This window comes from Galeopterus variegatus, unplaced genomic scaffold (assembly GCF_000696425.1).
Source record: "Galeopterus variegatus unplaced genomic scaffold, G_variegatus-3.0.2 Scaffold5053, whole genome shotgun sequence".
NCBI classification, from domain to species: domain Eukaryota; kingdom Metazoa; phylum Chordata; class Mammalia; order Dermoptera; family Cynocephalidae; genus Galeopterus; species Galeopterus variegatus.
The window spans coordinates 31,683-50,820 of NW_007731164.1; the positions used below are offsets into that span (position 1 = coordinate 31,683).

General features: G+C 61.1%; 1 protein-coding gene and 1 pseudogene across 1 annotated transcript in view; both read left to right on the top strand.

Annotated features, from left to right (window-relative positions):
- LOC103604255 overlaps positions 1-7,344 on the top strand; it is a 14,840-nt pseudogene extending 7,496 nt beyond the window's left edge.
- Positions 7,345-8,141: 797 nt separating this feature from the next.
- Positions 8,142-19,138, top strand: part of LOC103604256 (mucin-5B-like) — a 40,938-nt gene continuing 29,941 nt past the window's right edge. The window contains exons 1-17 of the mRNA XM_008588817.1: positions 8,142-8,211; positions 10,740-10,811; positions 11,427-11,498; positions 11,777-12,038; positions 12,166-12,280; positions 12,469-12,559; positions 12,794-12,900; positions 14,497-14,698; positions 15,511-15,636; positions 15,972-16,089; positions 16,181-16,319; positions 16,561-16,671; positions 16,879-16,948; positions 17,301-17,438; positions 17,780-17,944; positions 18,289-18,383; positions 19,001-19,127. Coding sequence (XP_008587039.1) covers positions 8,142-8,211; positions 10,740-10,811; positions 11,427-11,498; positions 11,777-12,038; positions 12,166-12,280; positions 12,469-12,559; positions 12,794-12,900; positions 14,497-14,698; positions 15,511-15,636; positions 15,972-16,089; positions 16,181-16,319; positions 16,561-16,671; positions 16,879-16,948; positions 17,301-17,438; positions 17,780-17,944; positions 18,289-18,383; positions 19,001-19,127 — 2,080 coding nt within the window. The remainder of the gene's footprint in view (positions 8,212-10,739; positions 10,812-11,426; positions 11,499-11,776; positions 12,039-12,165; positions 12,281-12,468; positions 12,560-12,793; positions 12,901-14,496; positions 14,699-15,510; positions 15,637-15,971; positions 16,090-16,180; positions 16,320-16,560; positions 16,672-16,878; positions 16,949-17,300; positions 17,439-17,779; positions 17,945-18,288; positions 18,384-19,000; positions 19,128-19,138) is intronic.

Genomic DNA, 19,138 nt, shown 5'->3' on the forward strand with positions numbered 1-19,138 from the left:
TGCTCCCACACCTCGCTCAGCCAGTGAGCGGGAACCGGTCTGTATGTGGGATCCAAACCCTCGGCGGGAGCACTGCCACACTTCCCAAGTGGCGCACTGTAGCAGTGTGCCACCGGGCTGGCCCTCGATTTTTGAATTATGTGTCAAGACCACGTGGTGGGGAAAGGACAGTCTTTTCAACAAACAGTGCTGGGAAAACTGGATATCCACATGCAAGAGTACAGTTGGACCCTTACCTAATACCAATACAAAGATGAACTCAAAATAGATCAAAGACCTAAACATAAGAGCTAAACCTATAAAACTCTTAGAAGAAAACATAGGGGAAAATCTTCATGACACCGAATTTGGTAATATTTGGATGTGACCACCAAAGCAAGACAACAGAAGAAAATAGATCAATTCAACTTCATCAAAATTAAAAATACTTGTGCATCAAAAGAGAGTAAAAAGGCAAGCACAGAATGGGAGAAAATATTTGCAAATCATATATTGATAAGAGATTAATATCTAGAATATATGAAGAACTCCTAAAACTCAATAACAACAAAATCCAAACAACCCAACTCAAAAATGGGCAAAGCACATGAATGGATATTTTTCCAAAGAAGATACACCAATGGCCAATGAGCACATAAGAAGATACCCAACATCACTAATCATTAGGAAAATGCAAATCAAGACCACAATGAGATATCACTTCACACCCATTAAGACAGCAACTATCAAGAAAATGGAAAATAACATGTGTTGGTGAAGTAGAGAAATGGAAACCCTTGCGCACTGCTGGTGGGGATGTGAAATGGTGCAGCTGCTGTAGAAAACAGTCTGGCAGTTCCTCAGAAAGTTAAACATAGAATTACCATATGAAACTACCACATGACCCAGCAGTTCCACTCCTCAGTGCACAGCCAAAGGAACTGAAAGCAGCGACTCGGATGCTTGTACATTAGCACTCACAGCAGCATCTTGCACAACAGCCAAAAGTAAAACAAACCAGGTGTCCATCAACGGGTGAATGGACACGCAAAACGTGGTCCATTCACACAGTGGAATATTATTCAGCTATAGAAAGGAAGGCAATCCTGACATGCCACAACACAGGTGAACCTGAGGACATTACGCTTGGTGAAATAAGCCAATCACAAAAGCACAAATACTGTGTGATTCCACTTATATGGGGTCCCCAGAGTCATCAGATTCATTGGGACAGAAAGTAGAGTGGTGGGTGCTGGGGCTGGGCAGGGGCTGAGGAGCTGGTGTTTAATGGGGACAGAGGTTCAGTTCAAGAAGATGAGAAAGTTCCAGAGATAGACGGTGGGGACGGCTGCACAGCAGTGTGAATGTGCTTAATGCTCCTTAATATACACTCAAAAACAGTTAAAATGGCAAGTTTTAAGTTACATGCATTTTATCACAATTTTTCAGATAAAAAAGTGCCCTATAGTTTTCCCGCTTTAAATGCTCAGTCAATGCCCCATTCCTTCAAACTCAGAGAAAAACCGAACTCCTCCCTTATCTGACCCTGACCCTCCCCTCGAGCTCCCGCCACCCCATACCCAGGCCCAGCCACACCAGGTGCTTTCGGACCCCCCAGGGGGCCACGGGGTCTTCGCTCCTGCTGTTCCCTGTCTGGTGGGGCTGTTCCCTGCGTGCAGAAGCCCCTCCCCTCGGCTCGCCCACCCCACACCGAGGCACCACCCCCTCTCCCGGTTCGGGGGAGCTCCTAGCGCTGCCAGAAACGGCGGTCATGTTGTTGTGAGCTTCGAAGGTCAGGATCTTGGCTCTCCTGGCCCCCATCAGATCCTACCAACCTGAGGCAGCACGGGCACTCAGCCAGGGCTCATCAGAATTTGCCAGAAGAAAGGGGAGTGTATTCATCTGTTTCTGTTGCTTACAACAAAGTACTTGGAACTGGGTGACTTATGAAGAAAATGAAATGTATTGCTTACACTTTCTGAAGCTGGGAAGTCCAAAGTCCAGGGGACACAGCTGGTGAGAGCTTTCTCTGGTGGTGACTTCAGTGACGGCAGGGTGTCACACTGTGGAAATGACATGACAGAGCAGAGAGACTACCCTGCTCATTCTGTCTTCTTTTAAAGCCTCAGAACCACGCCTCTGACCACCATTATTAATCCCTTCACTACTGCACGGTCCTACAACCCAGTCACCTCTTCAAGGCCCCACCTTCCACTTACCGTAATAGGATTTCCCACCCTCTTAACAGGCACAGTGGGGTCCAAATTTCTAATACATAAAACTTGGGGGACACAATTCAAGCTTCAGTGAGTTTGGGGGGATGTAATTCAATCCACTACAAGAGGGAGGGAAAGAGAAGGGGGAAGGGAGGAAACAGGCAAAGAAAGGGACCTGCGTGAAACCAGGAAAAACGAGAGAAGACGCTGGAGTGGGGGCAGGTCTTCACCCAGGGCACGGGCCCGCCTGGGGGAGGGTCTCCACGTCCTGTAGACTCGGTGCAGGGTTGGGGGTGGGCACAGCCCTTCTCACAGCTGGGGTGGCTCAGGGACCAGCCAGGTGGAGCGTGACCTGCCTGTCCCCCGATGGCTCCACTCCCTGCTAGGCGATCCAGCCCCACCCAGCAGTGTCTGTGGACTGACGGGCCAGGGGTCTGGGGGCTGCAATGGCCCAGCTCATCCTCCATATCTGGTCTCCAGACTCAGTGAGACCCTTGAGTCTTGCTGGAAACATTCCTGAGTGTGTTGGGGGTGGGGGACAGGGGCCTGGCCAGGCCTGGGGTGCCTGGACCACCTTCCCTGCTAGGCCCTGCGAGGCCCTGCTAGGCCCAGCCAGCCCTGGGCTCCCAGCCTTCTGGTGACATCACTGGGTCCCTCGCCCACCAGGAGTTTGAGCCCCTTGGGGTGTGAACTAGAGTTGCTGAGACCCCCATCCTAGAAGTGGAGGTGCCACATGCCACAGCCACGTGGCCCTCTGGGGAGCAGGAGTGGAGGGACCAGCACAGTCATTGTCAGGACAGCCCAAGGACAGACTCTGAGAAGACCCTGGGCCCAGCCGTACCTGTGACCNCCACACCAGGTGCTTTCGGACCCCCCAGGGGGCCACGGGGTCTTCGCTCCTGCTGTTCCCTGTCTGGTGGGGCTGTTCCCTGCGTGCAGAAGCCCCTCCCCTCGGCTCGCCCACCCCACACCGAGGCACCACCCCCTCTCGCGGTTCGGGGGAGCTCCTAGCGCTGCCAGAAACGGCGGTCATGTTGTTGTGAGCTTCGAAGGTCAGGATCTTGGCTCTCCTGGCCCCCATCAGATCCTACCAACCTGAGGCAGCACGGGCACTCAGCCAGGGCTCATCAGAATTTGCCAGAAGAAAGGGGAGTGTATTCATCTGTTTCTGTTGCTTACAACAAAGTACTTGGAACTGGGTGACTTATGAAGAAAATGAAATGTATTGCTTACACTTTCTGAAGCTGGGAAGTCCAAAGTCCAGGGGACACAGCTGGTGAGAGCTTTCTCTGGTGGTGACTTCAGTGACGGCAGGGTGTCACACTGTGGAAATGACATGACAGAGAGAGCAGAGAGACTAACCTGCTCATTCTGTCTTCTTTTAAAGCCTCAGAACCACGCCTCTGACCACCATTATTAATCCCTTCACTACTGCACGGTCCTACAACCCAGTCACCTCTTCAAGGCCCCACCTTCCACTTACCGTAATAGGATTTCCCACCCTCTTAACAGGCACAGTGGGGTCCAAATTTCTAATACATAAAACTTGGGGGACACAATTCAAGATTCAGTGAGTTTGGGGGGATGTAATTCAATCCACTACAAGAGGAAGGGAAAGAGAAGGGGGAAGGGAGGAAACAGGCAAAGAAAGGGACCTGCGTGAAACCAGGAAAAACGAGAGAAGACGCTGGAGTGGGGGCAGGTCTTCACCCAGGGCACGGGCCCGCCTGGGGGAGGGTCTCCACGTCCTGTAGACTCGGTGCAGGGTTGGGGGTGGGCACAGCCCTTCTCACAGCTGGGGTGGCTCAGGGACCAGCCAGGTGGAGCGTGACCTGCCTGTCCCCCGATGGCTCCACTCCCTGCTAGGCGATCCAGCCCCACCCAGCAGTGTCTGTGGACTGACGGGCCAGGGGTCTGGGGGCTGCAATGGCCCAGCTCATCCTCCATATCTGGTCTCCAGATTCAGTGAGACCCTTGAGTCTTGCTGGAAACATTCCTGAGTGTGTTGGGGGTGGGGGACAGGGGCCTGGCCAGGCCTGGGGTGCCTGGACCACCTTCCCTGCTAGGCCCTGCGAGGCCCTGCTAGGCCCAGCCAGCCCTGGGCTCCCAGCCTTCTGGTGACATCACTGGGTCCCTTGCCCACCAGGAGTTTGAGCCCCTTGGGGTGTGAACTAGAGTTGCTGAGACCCCCATCCTAGAAGTGGAGGTGCCACATGCCACAGCCACATGGCCCTCTGGGGAGCAGGAGTGGAGGGACCAGCACAGTCGTTGTCAGGACAGCCCAAGGACAGACTCTGAGAAGACCCTGGGCCCAGCCGTACCTGTGACCCCTAAGGGCTGTGCCTGAGCCCCCTGATGTACCACGGTGCCCCGTGAGGAGCTGGGCAAACAGCCAGCACTCAATAAATGCCTAAGGCTGGATGGACCCTGGGTCGTGTCCTCAAATCTGCACCACTGTGGTGGGAGGTGGGGCAAGGCTGGGCCAAGGAAGGACCCCTGCCTCAATGGATGACCCCAGGGAGTCGCCAAGCACCCCCCAGGCCGAGGGGCTGGCTGGGTTTGGGGCAGCTCTGATAGGGGACAGCAGCCCTGAGCCTGGTGGATACTGCGTCCAGGACAGCTGCTCATGCTGGAAACACCTCTGGAGGGGACACAGCTGAGGTGTCAAAGTTCTATGAATCCTGAGCTGACCCTCACTCATGGTGGGACCAACTCAGCATGACTCTGTGAGGCCCAGCAGGCCTTTGCCCGTGGGGACCACGTCCACCTCTGGGCCCCGGGAGGCCCGGCAGGCCTTTGCCCGTGGGGACCACGTCCACCTCTGGGCCCCGTGAGGCCCGGCAGGTCTTTGTCCGTGGGGACCACGTCCACCTCGGGGCTCTGTGAGGCCCTGTGTGTCCTCTTTGCCCTGCCTGCCCCCTGAATACCCGGGAGGCTGGAATGAGGGACAGGGGCCCGCCCAAGGCTGGGCCAGGCTCCCAAACCGTCAAAGCCTCGGGGCAGGTTCCTGGCACAGCCCAGCGGGAGCCTTCCTCCTGCGCACTCTGGGAGGTTGGCCCGGCCCCTCCTTCCCAGCAGGAGCGGCCGCTTCCCTGTGTCCTTCCTCTATCTTCTGTTCTCAGCTCCTTCAACTGTGAAGAGGTAAACTCTTCAAACAGGCTGGGCAAACAGGCTGGGCTCCCCACAGCCGCATCCGGGATGGCTCAATAGCCGCGACCCCAATAGGCCATGGCAGCCGGCTGGTCAGCTCCTGCCACTTGGGACCACGGCCCAGCCCATCCCCGTCCCTGCGGGGCCCTCTGCCCAAGCAAGGCTGTCTGTGGGGAGGCCAAGGGCAGCGGCTGTCCCCTCATTCAGTGCCCCTGTTGAGTGCCTGCTGCGTGCTGGCTGTGAGCAGGTGGGATAGACCCCTGTCTGCATGGGGCTCTCTCCGGGTTCAGAGTGGGGAGGCACGGACAGTAAACACTGAAGCCATGAGTAGATGGGGTCCCCGCTCTGCAGTGGAGGACACGCTATCTTGCTGAGACAGAGGCACCTGGGCTGCTCAGGAAGGAGCCAGGTGAGGGGTCTCTGCCCTGCCGTCCAGGCCGCAGGTACACCCCGCCCCCGACATGAGGGACCACAGGCCTGGGCACAGCCGTGTCCCTGGAGCACAGGAGGGCTGGGCAGGGGGCTCCAGACTGGCCCTTGGGACCCGCTGGCCCAGCCACTCCTTCAAGCCCCATCTGGCTGTGCCCTTCTGCCGTGGGCACAACTGGGCTGGATATGAAAGAGAGCTTTGGAGACTCCAAAGACCCCAACCTGGGAACGTTCAACTTTGGAAATGAAATCAGTTGCAGGAAAGGGGTAGCTGGGGTCGGCCTGAGCACCGGCCCCTGGGGTCCCCAGTGAACGGGGAGCAGGGGTCTGGGCTGGGGCTGAGATCCGGGCTGTCAGCCACTTTTAGGTGCACAGTTCTGTGGCAGTAGTCACACTGACGTTGTTGTACAGCCGTCACCAACATCCATCTCCAGAACTTTTCCATCCTGTGAAACAGGAACTCTGTCCCCATTAAACACCAACTCTCCATCCCCTCCCCCAGTCCCCAGAGGCCCCCACTCGACTTCCTGTCCCTATGAATGTGACGACTCTGGGACCTCACATAAGCAGACTCTTACAGTGGCTGTGCGTCGGTGACTGGCTCATTTCACTGAGCACAGTGTCCTCGGAGTTCCTCCACGTTGTAGCGGGTGTCAGGATGTCCTTCCTTGTTAAGGCTGAGTGACATTCCACTGCACACACGGACCACGTCTTTCTTGTCCGGGCATCTGTTGACGGACCCGTGGTCGCTCCCACCTTTGGGCTGTTGTGAACGATGCTGCCGTGGACACGGGTGTGTGCGCTTCTCTTCGAGAGCTGCTTCCCACGCTTTTCTGCCCACGTCCAGAAGTGAGACTGCTGGTCACAGCATAATTCTCTGTGTGACTTTCTGAGGAACGACCAGACTTCTCAAATGCGACTGACACTGAAGCGGGGACCCTGAGCCATTGCCCATCCCCCGACAGCCCATGCCCCTGCCCTCCCGAGTTCCTGCCGTTCCCTGGGCTTTTGATAGTGGCCGTCCTGATAGTGTCGAGCGTTTCCAAAGCTTTGAGGACAGGCTCTCCCTCTGCCACAGAGACCCCAGCGCTGAGAACTGATCCTCAGAGAGACCAGTGCAGGGCGGCTGGCACCCGGCTCCCTGTGACACCGATGACCACACAAATAGACCTGGAACTGCCTCAATGTCCACGTCGGGGCTGGTCAAAACCCGCGACCCCGCGCTCCCAGCCCAGTCCAGACACGGAACATTCTCGGACACGTTCAGGCTGAGAACAAGAGGGTGGCCACATCTGAGCGCACATCAGATGGGAAGACGCACCCATTACAGTGCATCCGGCTCTGGACGGTGCCACTAGGAAAAGCGACATCCATGGGGGTTGTCCCTCGTCCAGGCCATGGTTACCACGTGACCCGGGAAGGCTGGCTGGCACCAGCTGGGGGAGCTGGGCCTTCACGGCATGGTCCCCAGGGCTCCCTCATCACCACTGGGGGCCTCGAGGGCCTCGGAGTCTATGTGGTCCTCCAGGACCCCCGAGGCCCAGCTTTCCTTGCCCCTGCCCAGGGCTGACAAGCTGGCCTCAGGAGTGAGGTGGGGCCAGACAGACATGGGCTGGGAGCCTCCCGCCTGCCTCTGCCAGGGCCGGCGTTGGACAAGCACTGCCGACTCAGCGCACATGGCCAGGGCATGAACCGGGCCTCAATTTCCCCCTTATTGAAACTTACGAAAGGTCAGCGGCCTCCCAGGCACCCTGCCCTGACGCACAGCCAAGCACACTCCCGAGCTAAGCAGGAGCCCCCAGGGCAGTGACCCGCTAGGAGTGGGATTCAGCCTCATGCCTCCCTGACTACTCGCAGACCAGGTGGTGAGTGCCACCAGCCAGCTCCCCAGGGCCACCGAAGGCTGAGGTCTCCCGCCCTTCTGTCCCACTCCTCAGCCAGGCCAGGCTCCCGGGAGGAGCAGGACATGGGGGCTGGGTGTGAAGCGGGCCTGCGGGCCACTGTCCCCACAGACCCAGCATGGCCCAAGGCCGGCCCTGCCTTCCAGGCGCTTTGCTGTCCAGCGTGGGTGCCCGCACCAACCTCCAGGCACAGCTGGGCTGGCCCTGCCCTCCCACTTTCGATTCTCAGTAGGGGAGGGGGCGTCCTGCATCCCCGGGGCCCAGAGCTGCAAATCCTTCCTGCTCCAACCCTCCTCCCTGCCGCGGCCCCTCCCCAAGAGCAAACACACGTGGCTGGCGCAGGGAGAGGACGGTGGCCGGGGAGTGGGCGCAGGGCCAAGGCTTCCTGCTCATAAGCCCGGGGGCCCCCAGGAGAGCGAGCGCTTTGCCCCACTTCCGCCGGCCTGCCCGCCCGCCAGCCCCTGGGATGGGCACCAGTAGCGGGTGCCAGGTGCTGGCGTGGGCCCTTGCAGCCCTGCTCGTGCTGCGCCAGGCAGGTAAGGCCCAAGCCCCTGCCCCTCTCGATGCCTCCACAGGCTGCTTCTCCTGCACACAGAATGGGAAGATCCCCCCAAGTGTCCTGGACGGGGACACCATGGTCCCTGGCCTGCAGGACCCCAGCTCTCTGCCTGCCATCCACACTTGGGCTGACTTAGTGTCGGGGAACCCAGAGGCTGGCACGGCCGGTGGGAGGGAGGCTCGGACGGGGGTCTTCGGAGGAAGTCGGGTCCCCCAGCCTCAGGGCAGGACCCCTGGGGAAACCATCTGGAGGGTCTTGGTCTTGGGGGCAGGACAGGAGCAGCACCTGGGGAGGGGCTGTGGTGGGGGCTCTGTGGGGCCCTGTCCAGGACTGACCTTGCCCACCACGGCTGGCCTGGGGTCACAGCCAACCGGGCAGCCCCCACAGGGCTGAGCCCTCCTGGTGAGGGGCACCACCTCCAGGTCATAGGGCTGGAAGCAGGTGCACAGATAGGCACCAGGTCACACAGGCAGCAGCTGAGAGCCACAGCTGGGGCCCAGGGCCACCCCAGTGGGGCCCGTCCTGCCACCGCTGGGCACCCGCACCACCTGCTACACGTCCTTGCTCAGCTCAGCGGTTTTCCTCATCCGTCGTCTCTCGGAAGAGCCACAAGTGCTAACACTTACTGTCAACAAGAAAGACGTGGCCTGAGGGCTGCCGGCGGCACCTGGCAGGGGCTCAGTGGCAGGCTCGGCAGGGCGGCCTGGAGCACGGCCACCGGAGGCCCCACGGCCCTCCGCAGCCCGCGCCTGCTGCTTCCCGAGCTCAGGGTCTGGGCAGGTGGGACTCCACCCGGGCTCCCTCTATCTGTGCAAGGGACGCAGTGAGGGAGGGGCGGGCTCCCCAGAGCCTCCTGCCCGAGCCCCCTTCCTCAGTGGGTGGGCAGGGCTGGGGGCAGGGGCAGATTTCCCACAGCAGCTCCCAGTAGGCGTGCATGGAAGCCTCCAGGTCACAGTGGCCCCACCTGCTGCAAGGTCTGGGATGCAGCTTTGCCAGGCACAGCCATGTCCCCAGACCTGGGCTCTTCTGGCCGTGAGGCCTGGGCTCTGGCCACCTAACTAAGCAGGAGGGCCTGCCCAGCCAGCCTCGGGCCCACCTCATCCTCCACCCACTGCATTCTCGCTGGGGGCAAGTCAAGCCCTCAGATGGGAATGTGCTTTTGTCATGAGACGTGTGTACCATGGCCGGTGGGGGCAAGCTGGGCCACCACACAGGGGGCTTCGTGTCGGAGGTGGGGAAAGTGCACCCAGCCTGCACTGAGCAGATGCGGGAGGAGACCTGGCCTGGGGAGGGGCAGAGGGGGGCAACGTGACCTGCATCTGTTGAGACACCTGGATCCTTGTGCACGAGGCCAGGCCAGGCACCCATGGGAGGGACTGTGGGTCTGAGGTCAGGATAGACGGAGAGTGTGGCTGTGCTTCTGAGAAAGGCAGTCACCCGAGGCCCTCCAGAGGAAAGGTTAAGGCGCAGGCCAGTCCCCACAGTCTCTGAATGTCAGCAGGACACAGCTGGGAAGGTCAGCAGGAAGGTGAGCTGCCCGTGGTGCCAGGTGAGCCATGCGGCCTGGGGAGTGGACTGTCCCTCACCGAGCACCCTAGCACTGCCCAAGCCATCAGGACACTGGGCCCACCACCCACTTGCCCACAAAGCACAGCTGGACTGAGAATGGAGACTCGAGTCAGATGTGAGGAAGGACTTCTGGGGTCACAGGAAGGGAGGACCCCCAGCCTGAGCCCAGCAGAGAGCTGCCTGGAGGCTCGGAGACCTCAGAATCGTGGGGGTTGAAGCTGCCTCTTCTTAGGGTCCGTAGCCCCGAGTTCGGCCTTGATCGGGCTGCAGGCAATGGACAGCCCAGACGGCCCTGGGGGCCATCCCAGCACCAGCGGCCACACACCTCGAGTCGCCCCACCCCACCCTGACTTAGGGTTCTCGCTCCACGCTGGGTTCGGTCTTAAGTTTCTGCGGGGTGACACCCAGAGGCTTTTGACCACATCCTCCCAACAAAGCCGGTCATTGTCCTTCTCTGCAGGATGCATGGATGCAACTGAACCCCCTCCCTGGGACAACGCCTTTTCCTGATTCCAGTTCCTCCCCTGAGCCGGCGGGGGTGTCTGCCCCATCGCTCGGGAGATGAGGCGCCACCCCGTACTTGTAGACAGGCAACAGGGTCACTGGGTGGGTGCAGGTCTCACCTGGAGGCAGCACGGAGTGCCCTGCCAGAAACTTCCATTCCAACGGAGGCCAGGCTTTCTGTCACATTGATCGATGGCGCTGGGGGGCGTCTGCAGCAGATAGGGTTGGGGTCGCTCTATCAAATCCTGCTTGGGTCCCCAGAATACCTCAGAGGACACTCAGCCTCCGGCCGGGGTCTGTTCATGGGGCGACATGAAGACCTGCTACCATGTGCCTCCTGCAAAGCCACCCTGGCAGGGGCTGTGGCGGGGCCATGGCAGGGGTGGCCAACATGTCCAGTTTCTCACCAGCTGCCATCCTCTTTTCACACAGGGGCCCAGGCCAGTGCAGAGCCGAACTGGGGGAGCTCAGAGCCCACAGCAGACAGCCAGGTGGCAGACAGCAGTACGTGGCCCCGGCTCTGGGTGGGGGGCTCCTGACCAGGCAGGAGGGCCGGGGGGATTCAGGAGGGGCAGACAGACACCTTTTTACATAGCTACACATCACACAGAGACCCTCTCTGGGTCTGCCTACCCGGGGACAGTGCTGGACACTGGAGGGGGCTGGGGGCTCCAAAGAAGTCCAAGGTGCAGAGCCAGGAGGTTCACACATCCACACACAGTCATGCACGCACTCACACACAGACGTGTGCACACGTATTCACACACAGAGACACGTGTGCACATGCACTCACACACATGTGCACTCACACAGACACATACACACACGTGCACACACGCACTCACACAGAGACATGTGCATGCACACTCACACATGCATGTGCACTCACACTCCAACACGTGTGTGCACACACACAAATGTCTGCACATGCACACACACAGAAGCACTCAAGGCAGGAGTGTTTCTTGGGGCAGATGGGGAGGGTCCCAGGGGGTACAGGGGTGACCCAGGAGGAGCGGGACGGCTCCCTGCTGCCCCCAGGAGGGAGGCCTGGGCAGGGCTATCCCCGGCTCTCCCTGCCATGCCACATTCCCAGTGTGACCTGGCCCTTGCCTACAGCCCAGACTATGTCATCGCCCACCCAGCGCATAACCCTCCTTCCCCCCATCACTGTCTTCCCCAGAATGAGCCGTAAGTGGATGCCACCAGCTGCCCCCAGGGAAGGGTGCTTGCCAGGCCTGGGGATGGGGGCAGGGGTGTGGGGCGGAGCTGGTGTGGTGCGGGGAAGCCGGAGCCTGCTCTGTGGACAGCTCTTTGGGGGCTGACCACCTGGAGCAGGTGGGAGCGGCAGGGACGGGTCTGCAGTCAGCTGCTCCAAGCATGGGCTCCTCGTCCTGGGGACGGCTGCGATGGGTGGCTGGGTGTCGGTGGGGGCATCCGGCGGGGGCCCATCACGCTGCCCCCCACAGCCCTGAACCCTGCGCACAACGGGCGTGTGTGCAGCACCTGGGGCGACTTCCACTACAAGACCTTCGACGGGGACATCTTCCGCTTCCCTGGCCTCTGCAACTACGTGTTCTCCGCACACTGCGGCGCCGCCTACGAGGACTTCAACATCCAGCTGCGCCGTGGGCTGGCGGGCTCGAGGCCCACCATCACCCACATCATCCTCAAGGCCCAGGGGCTGGTGCTGGAGGTGTCCAACGGTTCCATCCTCATCAACGGGCAGCGGTGAGCTGACCTCACACAACCCTCCCCAGCACTGCCCATGGGTTAGCCGACCTTCCCGGCCCATCCCCGTCCCCACTGGACCCCGCCCAATGCCCCAGCTGAGGGAGAACTAGAACTTTCTGTCCAGGGAGGAGCTGCCTTACAGCCGCACAGGCCTCCTGGTGGAGCGGAGCAGCGATTACATCAAGGTCAGCATCCGGCTGGCCCTGACCTTCCTGTGGAATGGAGAAGACAGCGCCCTGGTGAGAACGCCGTCCCCAGCCCCACAGCCCCATGCCCCCTATGCCCCCCACGCCCCAACGCCCCCCATGGTGGGTGGGGGGAGAGTTGACTGGCCCGTGGGATCACGGGGCTGGGGTCCCTGCTGGGTGGGCTACGCAGCCAGGTGGGCACAGGCTCTGAGGCCGCAGCTGCTCCCCCACCCCCCCAGCTGGAGCTGGACCCCAAGTACGCCAACCAGACCTGCGGCCTGTGCGGGGACTTCAACGGGCTCCGGGCTGTCAACGAGTTCTACGCCCACAGTGAGCACCACACAGAATCGGGGGTGGTGGCCCAGTGTCCCAGGAGGCAGGAGAGGGCAGAGTGAGGGCAAGGGGCAGGGAGCAAGGCCGGGGAGGAGGGACACCCTGAGGGGGTGTCAGGTCCTTGGCACGGGTAGAGGGGCCCCTGGCAGTCAGCCTCAGGGAGGAGGAGCTCAACCCCTGGACCCCAGAGCCCCTCAGGGCAACCCGCACAGAGCATTTTCTCTCCGGCAGATGCCAGGCTGACCCCTGTCCAGTTTGGGAACTTGCAAAAGCTGAACGGCCCCATGGAGCAGTGCCAGGACCCCCTGCCCTCACCGGCTGACAACTGCACAGATGAGGTGAGCATCCTCTCAGGGCCTGCAGCCCCCGCCCCTCAGGCGGCTAGCCTGGTGGGACTGAGAGTGGGACCAGGGGAGACTCGGGCAAGGTCTGAGCAGCGTCCCTGGGTGACGGGGTAAGAGATGGGACTGAGGTGTCTAGGTCTGGGGACAGTAGGGCAGGTGCATATTCTGTGGGCAGTTTCACCACATGCACCATGGCACACACGTTCTAATTGTGTGCACCTCGTGCCGCATGCCCATCTGTGTCAGCACATCTGTACCCACACCCGCACAGGCCAGGCCAGGGTGGGCACTCAGGGATCCCAGAGCAAGAAGCTCCCCCCCATGAGTGGGCAGGACCCCACCTTTGGAAGTGGCCTATAAGCTCCAGGGTCCCTGAACAAGCAGACTCCCCAAAACTTAAATCATTAAATGAATGAGAACATCAAAACCCTGGGAGCCATGGCCCCAGACCCAGATGGTCTGGGGGGCCTGAGAAGGGGGACATTCATCAATGGCCAGCACTGAGCCTGCTGAGGCCACCTGAGGATGGACTGGTGTCTCTGCCTCCCCTTTCCCTGAGCCTCCTTCCGGGGACAGAGTCTACACCTTTCCTGAATGCTCATACCATGGGCAGGTGTGTCCTGGAGCTCTGGGAGGTAGGGGGAGTCCAGAGTCATGGATCATTCCCCCAGAGCCAAGCAGAGCTCTGCACCTTCAGGCACCAAGTTCACAGTGTTTGGGTAAAATGATGCGTGAGTGGATGAATGGATGGATGAGTGGCTGGCTGGATGGATGAACAGGTAGATGGATGGATAGATGGATGGGTGGATGGATGGGTGGGTGGATGGGTGGATGGATGGATGGATGGATGGGTGGATGGATGGATGGATGGATGGGTGGATGGATGGGTGGATGGATGGATAGATGGATGGATGGGTGGATGGATGAATGGGTGGACGGATGGATAGAAGGATGGATGGGTGGATGGATGAATGGGTGGACGGATGGATAGATGGATGGATGGGTGGGTGGATGAATGGGTGGACGGATGGATAGAAGGGTGGATGGGTGGATGGATGGGTGGATGGATGGGTGGATGGATGGGTGGATGGATGGGTGGATGGATGGATGGATGGGTGGATGGATGGATGGGTGGACGGATGGATAGAAGGATGGATGGGTGGATGGATGAATGGGTGGACGGATGGATAGAAGGATGAATGGGTGGGTGGATGGAGGAATAGATGAATGGATGGAGGGATGGGTGGGTAAGTGGGTGGATGGATGGATGGACAGGTAAATGGATGGATGAATGAGTGGATGGGTTGATGGATAGAAGGATGGGTGGGTGGATGGGTGGGTGGACAGAAGGATGGGTGGATGATGGATGGGTAGTGGGTGGGTAAGTGGGTGGACGGAGTAACAAATGGATGGGTGGGCAGATGGATGGATGAACAGGTGGAAGGAGGGACTAGTGGATGGATGAATAGAAAGAACCAGGAGGGGAACAAAGAGGCTCCCGGGTCTGGTCTGCAAGGACGGGGTCCTCGTGTGAGCACTGTGGCACTCTTGCTTGGAGGACAGAGGGTGCCAGCCTCACTGTTTCCCCAGGAGGGCATCTGCCGCCACACTCTGCTGGGCCAGGCCTTCACTGAGTGCAACACCCTGGTGGACGCTGATGCCTATGTGGCCGCCTGTGTCCAGGACCTGTGCCGCTGCCCCACCTGCCCCTGTGCCACCTTTGCTGAGTACTCCCGCCAGTGCGCCCATGCAGGGGGCCAGCCACACAACTGGCGGGGCCCTGACTTCTGCCGTGAGTGCCCCATGTTATCCATTTCTGTGGCTTATAAAAGGATTCCTGAAACTGGGTAATTTCTAGGGAAATTAAATTTCTACTTTACCGTTTTGGAGGCTGGGAAGTCCAAGGTTCACAGAACACATCTGGAGGTGATTCTGTGGCAACGCAGGGTGTCACCTGGCATGAATGGGCTGAGCAAGAGAGAGCTAGGCTTCTCACCTGCTCTCCTTGTAAAGCCATTGGAACCATGTCCGTGACTCCACGAAAGGACCAGTCCCTTCACAAGGGCACAGTCCTCACAATCTAATCACCTATAAAGGCCCCACCTTTCAATGACCATGATTGGATTTTCCACCCCCTTAGCGCTGTTGCAATAGAAATCAAGTTTTCTAAAACATGAACTTCTGGGGGACACATTTAACCCATAGCAATCCGCCATGCCTGGTGTCTGGCTGGGGACGCAGGGCAGAGGGAGCCGCCCAGGGTGTGGTAGTGAGAGGGTAGGTGAGGAGGAGAGAGGACGGGCTGGGGAGAGCTGGGGGAAGACACAGGCCTGGGGCACTAGGAGTGAAGGTCCCCATCAGGCCCAGGGGAGGACCCGGCCCCCAGCACAGTGAGGCAGAGCTGAGCCCAGAACCCCTGGCAAGGGTGGGGTCTCCCCGGGCAGCTGTGGCCTCAAGTGGGCATGGGTAGAGGGGACGGCCATGCCGGGAGGTGCTCGGCCTGCGCTCCTTGCCTCCTGCCTCACTCAGAAGATGTGCTCCTAGGCCGGGGCCAGGAGCATCTGGGCTGCTCCTTGGACCCAGCACTGCCTCCTCCCCTCGCAGCCCGGACGTGCCCCCACAACATGCAGCCCCAGGAGTGCAGCTCGCCCTGTGGGGACACCTGCTCCAACCCCCAGCGCTCCCAGCTCTGCGAGGACCACTGCATGGACGGCTGCTTCTGTCCCCCAGGCAGGTCCTGCCATGCCCAGGGCCCCCCACACCCCCACCTCCCACCGTGCTGCCTTCTGGTCACTCTCCCCACACCCAGCCAAGCCTCGACCAGCAGGGCCGGCCGGCCCCTCCCATGGGTCAAGGACAAGGTGGACACTGGCCATTACAAAGCCAGAAGACCTGCTGGCCCATGGAGGGAGGGGACCAGGTGGGGAAATTGAGGCCGAGAGGAGCTCAGTGCTTGTCCCAAGCAGGTGGGGCTCAGGGTGGCAGCCCAGTCTGGGGGCCCCTCCCCACAGGAGGCAGCTCGTCCTGAGGCTGGGGTCTTCTCAGAGGCACCTCTTCACCCCCAGGCACGGTGCTGGATGACATCACGCAGTCAGGCTGCGTGTCCCTGCAGCAGTGCTCCTGCCGTCATGGCGGCCACACCTATGCGCCAGGGGCCTCCTTCACTACCAGCTGCAGCTCCTGGTATGCCCGGCCACCCGCCAGGGGTGGGGTGCATGGTGGGGCCCACCTCCTCACCCGTGGCACCGCTTCCACTCACGGCCTGTCCCCCCAGCACCTGCTCCGGGGGGCTGTGGCAGTGTGAGGACCTGCCATGCCCCGGCACCTGCTCCGTCCTTGGTGGGTCCCACATCTCCACCTACGATGAGAAGCTCTACGACGTGCATGGGGACTGCAGCTACATCCTGTCCAAGGTGCGACTGCTGGGACCCTCAGCCCCCTCCGCCCTGGGGAAGGGTCGTGTGATGGCCATCAGAGTAAGGAATGCCCATTCTGAGGGGGAAGCCCCCAAGCCCTGAGACCAGCTGCCTGCAGGTGACCAGAGGGGCCAGGGGCCACCTCCCCCCAGAGCCACATCTGCCCCCCGTGCGGGCACAGGGGCACCCCATACCCTCACACATGGACCCCAACACGTTGGTGGGTTTGCCCCATCAGACATGTGCTGACGGTGCCTTCACCGTGCTGGCCGAGCTGCGGAAATGCGGTCTGACTGACAACGAGAACTGCCTCAAGACGGTGACGCTCAGCCTGAGCGGTGGGGACACGGTGAGGGTCCAGCCTGGCCGAGCCGCCCACACCCCCTGGGCTGGGATGAGGAGCAAAGAGGGGCTTCACCCCCTCCTCCCACCCTGGGCCCCCGGTCAGCCACCTCCCAGGGCAGTTCTGGAGCTGGCTGTAGGCGGAGGCCCAAGCTCCCCTCCCAGCTGTCCCCAAGGGGGTGACCCAGCAGGCTGCTCTCTGCTCCCTTGCCAGGCCATCCGGGTCCAGGCCAATGGCGGCGTGTTCATGAACTCCATCTACACCCAGCTGCCTGTGTCGGCAGGTACGCAGCTCCCGGGGCAGCTGGGCCAGGGTGGGCCTCCGGAGCCCAGGCAGCACCCAGCTCCACCCCTCACTAGCTCTTTGTGGCCTTGGGAAGTTTCAGAACATCCCACGGTCCACTTTCTCATCTGTAAAGTGGGGACCCGTGTCCAGCAAGCCCCGTCCCGGCCTCTCAGGCAGCATCAGCCACCACGTATGGCCCGGCCCGCTCGGCAGCCCACGGACACGTGGCAGTGTGCACCCGAGCCCCTGGTGGGGTGGTGGCCCACCAGACACCAGCCTGGGCCCAGCACTGCCCCTGAGTCTGGCCAGGCCTGGCCCCCGTGCGCTCCTGACATGCCTCCCTCCCCCAGCCAACATCACCATCTTCAGACCGTCGACCTTCTTCGTGGTGGTGCAGACGGGCATCGGCCTGCAGGTGCAGGTGCAGCTGGTGCCCCTCATGCAGGTGTTCCTCAGGCTGGACCCCTCTCACCGCGGGCAGACGTGCGGTGAGGCGCTCAGCGGTGGGCTTGGAGAGGCAGGGGCGGGGGGACCTGGACTGAGCTCCAGGCTGCAAGAGGACGGGGTGGTGGGGAGAGGCTGCAGCACACGGAGGTCGGGGAGACCCCAGCCCCAGCCCCGGACACCCGACATCCGATGGGAGGACAGAGAGCCAGCCCGCTGCCCTGATCCAGGCTGGCTGTGCACAGGCCTCCCAGGGTCATCTGCAGGTGGTTCTGGGAAGGGGCTGCCCCACCTGCCCACCTGGTGGCAGTGCCAGGAGGCACAGCCGGGTGGGGGAGAAGTGCCCAGCTTGGCAGCCTACCGACACCCTTGCCCCGGCCCCCAGGCCTATGCGGGAACTTCAACCAGAACCAGGCCGACGACTTCACGGCGCTCAGCGGGGTGGTGGAGGGAACGGCTGCCGCCTTCGCCAACACCTGGAAGACCCAGGCCTCCTGCCCCAACGTCAAGAACAGCTTGGAGGACCCCTGCTCCCTGAGTGTGGAGAACGGTACCCACCACCCCCACGACCCTCGGTCACCCTGGGGCAGTGCCTGGAGCTCAAGGCCCCCCCGAGGAAGCCCTTCCTGACCCCTGCACCATGGGGACCCATGAGGCGGGGCTTTGGGGGCCCCAAATAGGCAGGTGTGCATGGCAGGCAGGAACAGGAGGAGGGCTTGGGGACGCGAAGCTGCAGGTTAGGGGGCAGGACAGACAGGGACAGGCCGGCAGCACCCCGCAGCCCAGTGGGGTTGGCCCCACAATTCAATGTGCTGTTCCCGGGGTGGAGCCGGGAGTGCGGGCTGCTGGGGTGGGGTGAGGGGGCAGCGCCCACTCGGCCATCCCCCCCCACAGAGAACTACGCCCTGCACTGGTGCTCGCGGCTGACAGATCCCGCTGGCGCATTCTCGCAGTGCCACTCCACCGTCAACCCCGCGCCCTTCCACTCGGTGAGAGGCCATGAGCCGCTGGGGACCCCCGCTGGGAAGCTCTGCTGTGCTTGTCCCCCAGGGCTGGCGTGGTGGCTGAACATGAGAGAACGGGTTCCCTCCGTGCTGGAGGCGGTGACCTCAGTCACGCTGTGGCTCTCGGGGTCCCTCCTGGCCTCTCCTAGTGTGTGGTGGCCAGCAGCCTGTGCGTGGCCACATCCCCCCAGTCTCTCCGTCCACGGCTTCTACTTGGTGTCTGTACCTAAGTTTCCTTCTGAGGACACCAGCTGCTGGACTCAGCCCCCTCCCGGCCTCCTCTTCACTGGGTCACACCTGCAAAGACCCTGTTTCTACATAAGGCCCCACTCACAGGCCAGGCCTGGGGGCTAGGACTCCAGCACACCTTTCTAGGGGACACAATTCAACCCACAACAGTTGGTTCGTTGGCCGCTTTTCCAGAAGCTTCCAGCTGCCCCACTGGCCCCCAACCCTTTTCCTGATGCCCAGCCTCCTGCGGTTCCTCCTCATGGGCAGAGTTCCCAGCCCTCAGCAGGCTCGACGGGAAGGAGGGACGGAGCAACAGGGGACCCTGGTGGGCTGGGGGCCCTGACCCCTGACCCCTGACCCTTGACCCCCAGAACTGCATGTTCGACACGTGCAACTGTGAGAAGAGCGAAGACTGTCTGTGCGCGGCCCTGTCCTCCTACGTGCACGCCTGCGCCGCCAAGGGCGTGCTGCTCAGCGGCTGGAGGGGCGGCGTCTGCAGTGAGTGGTGG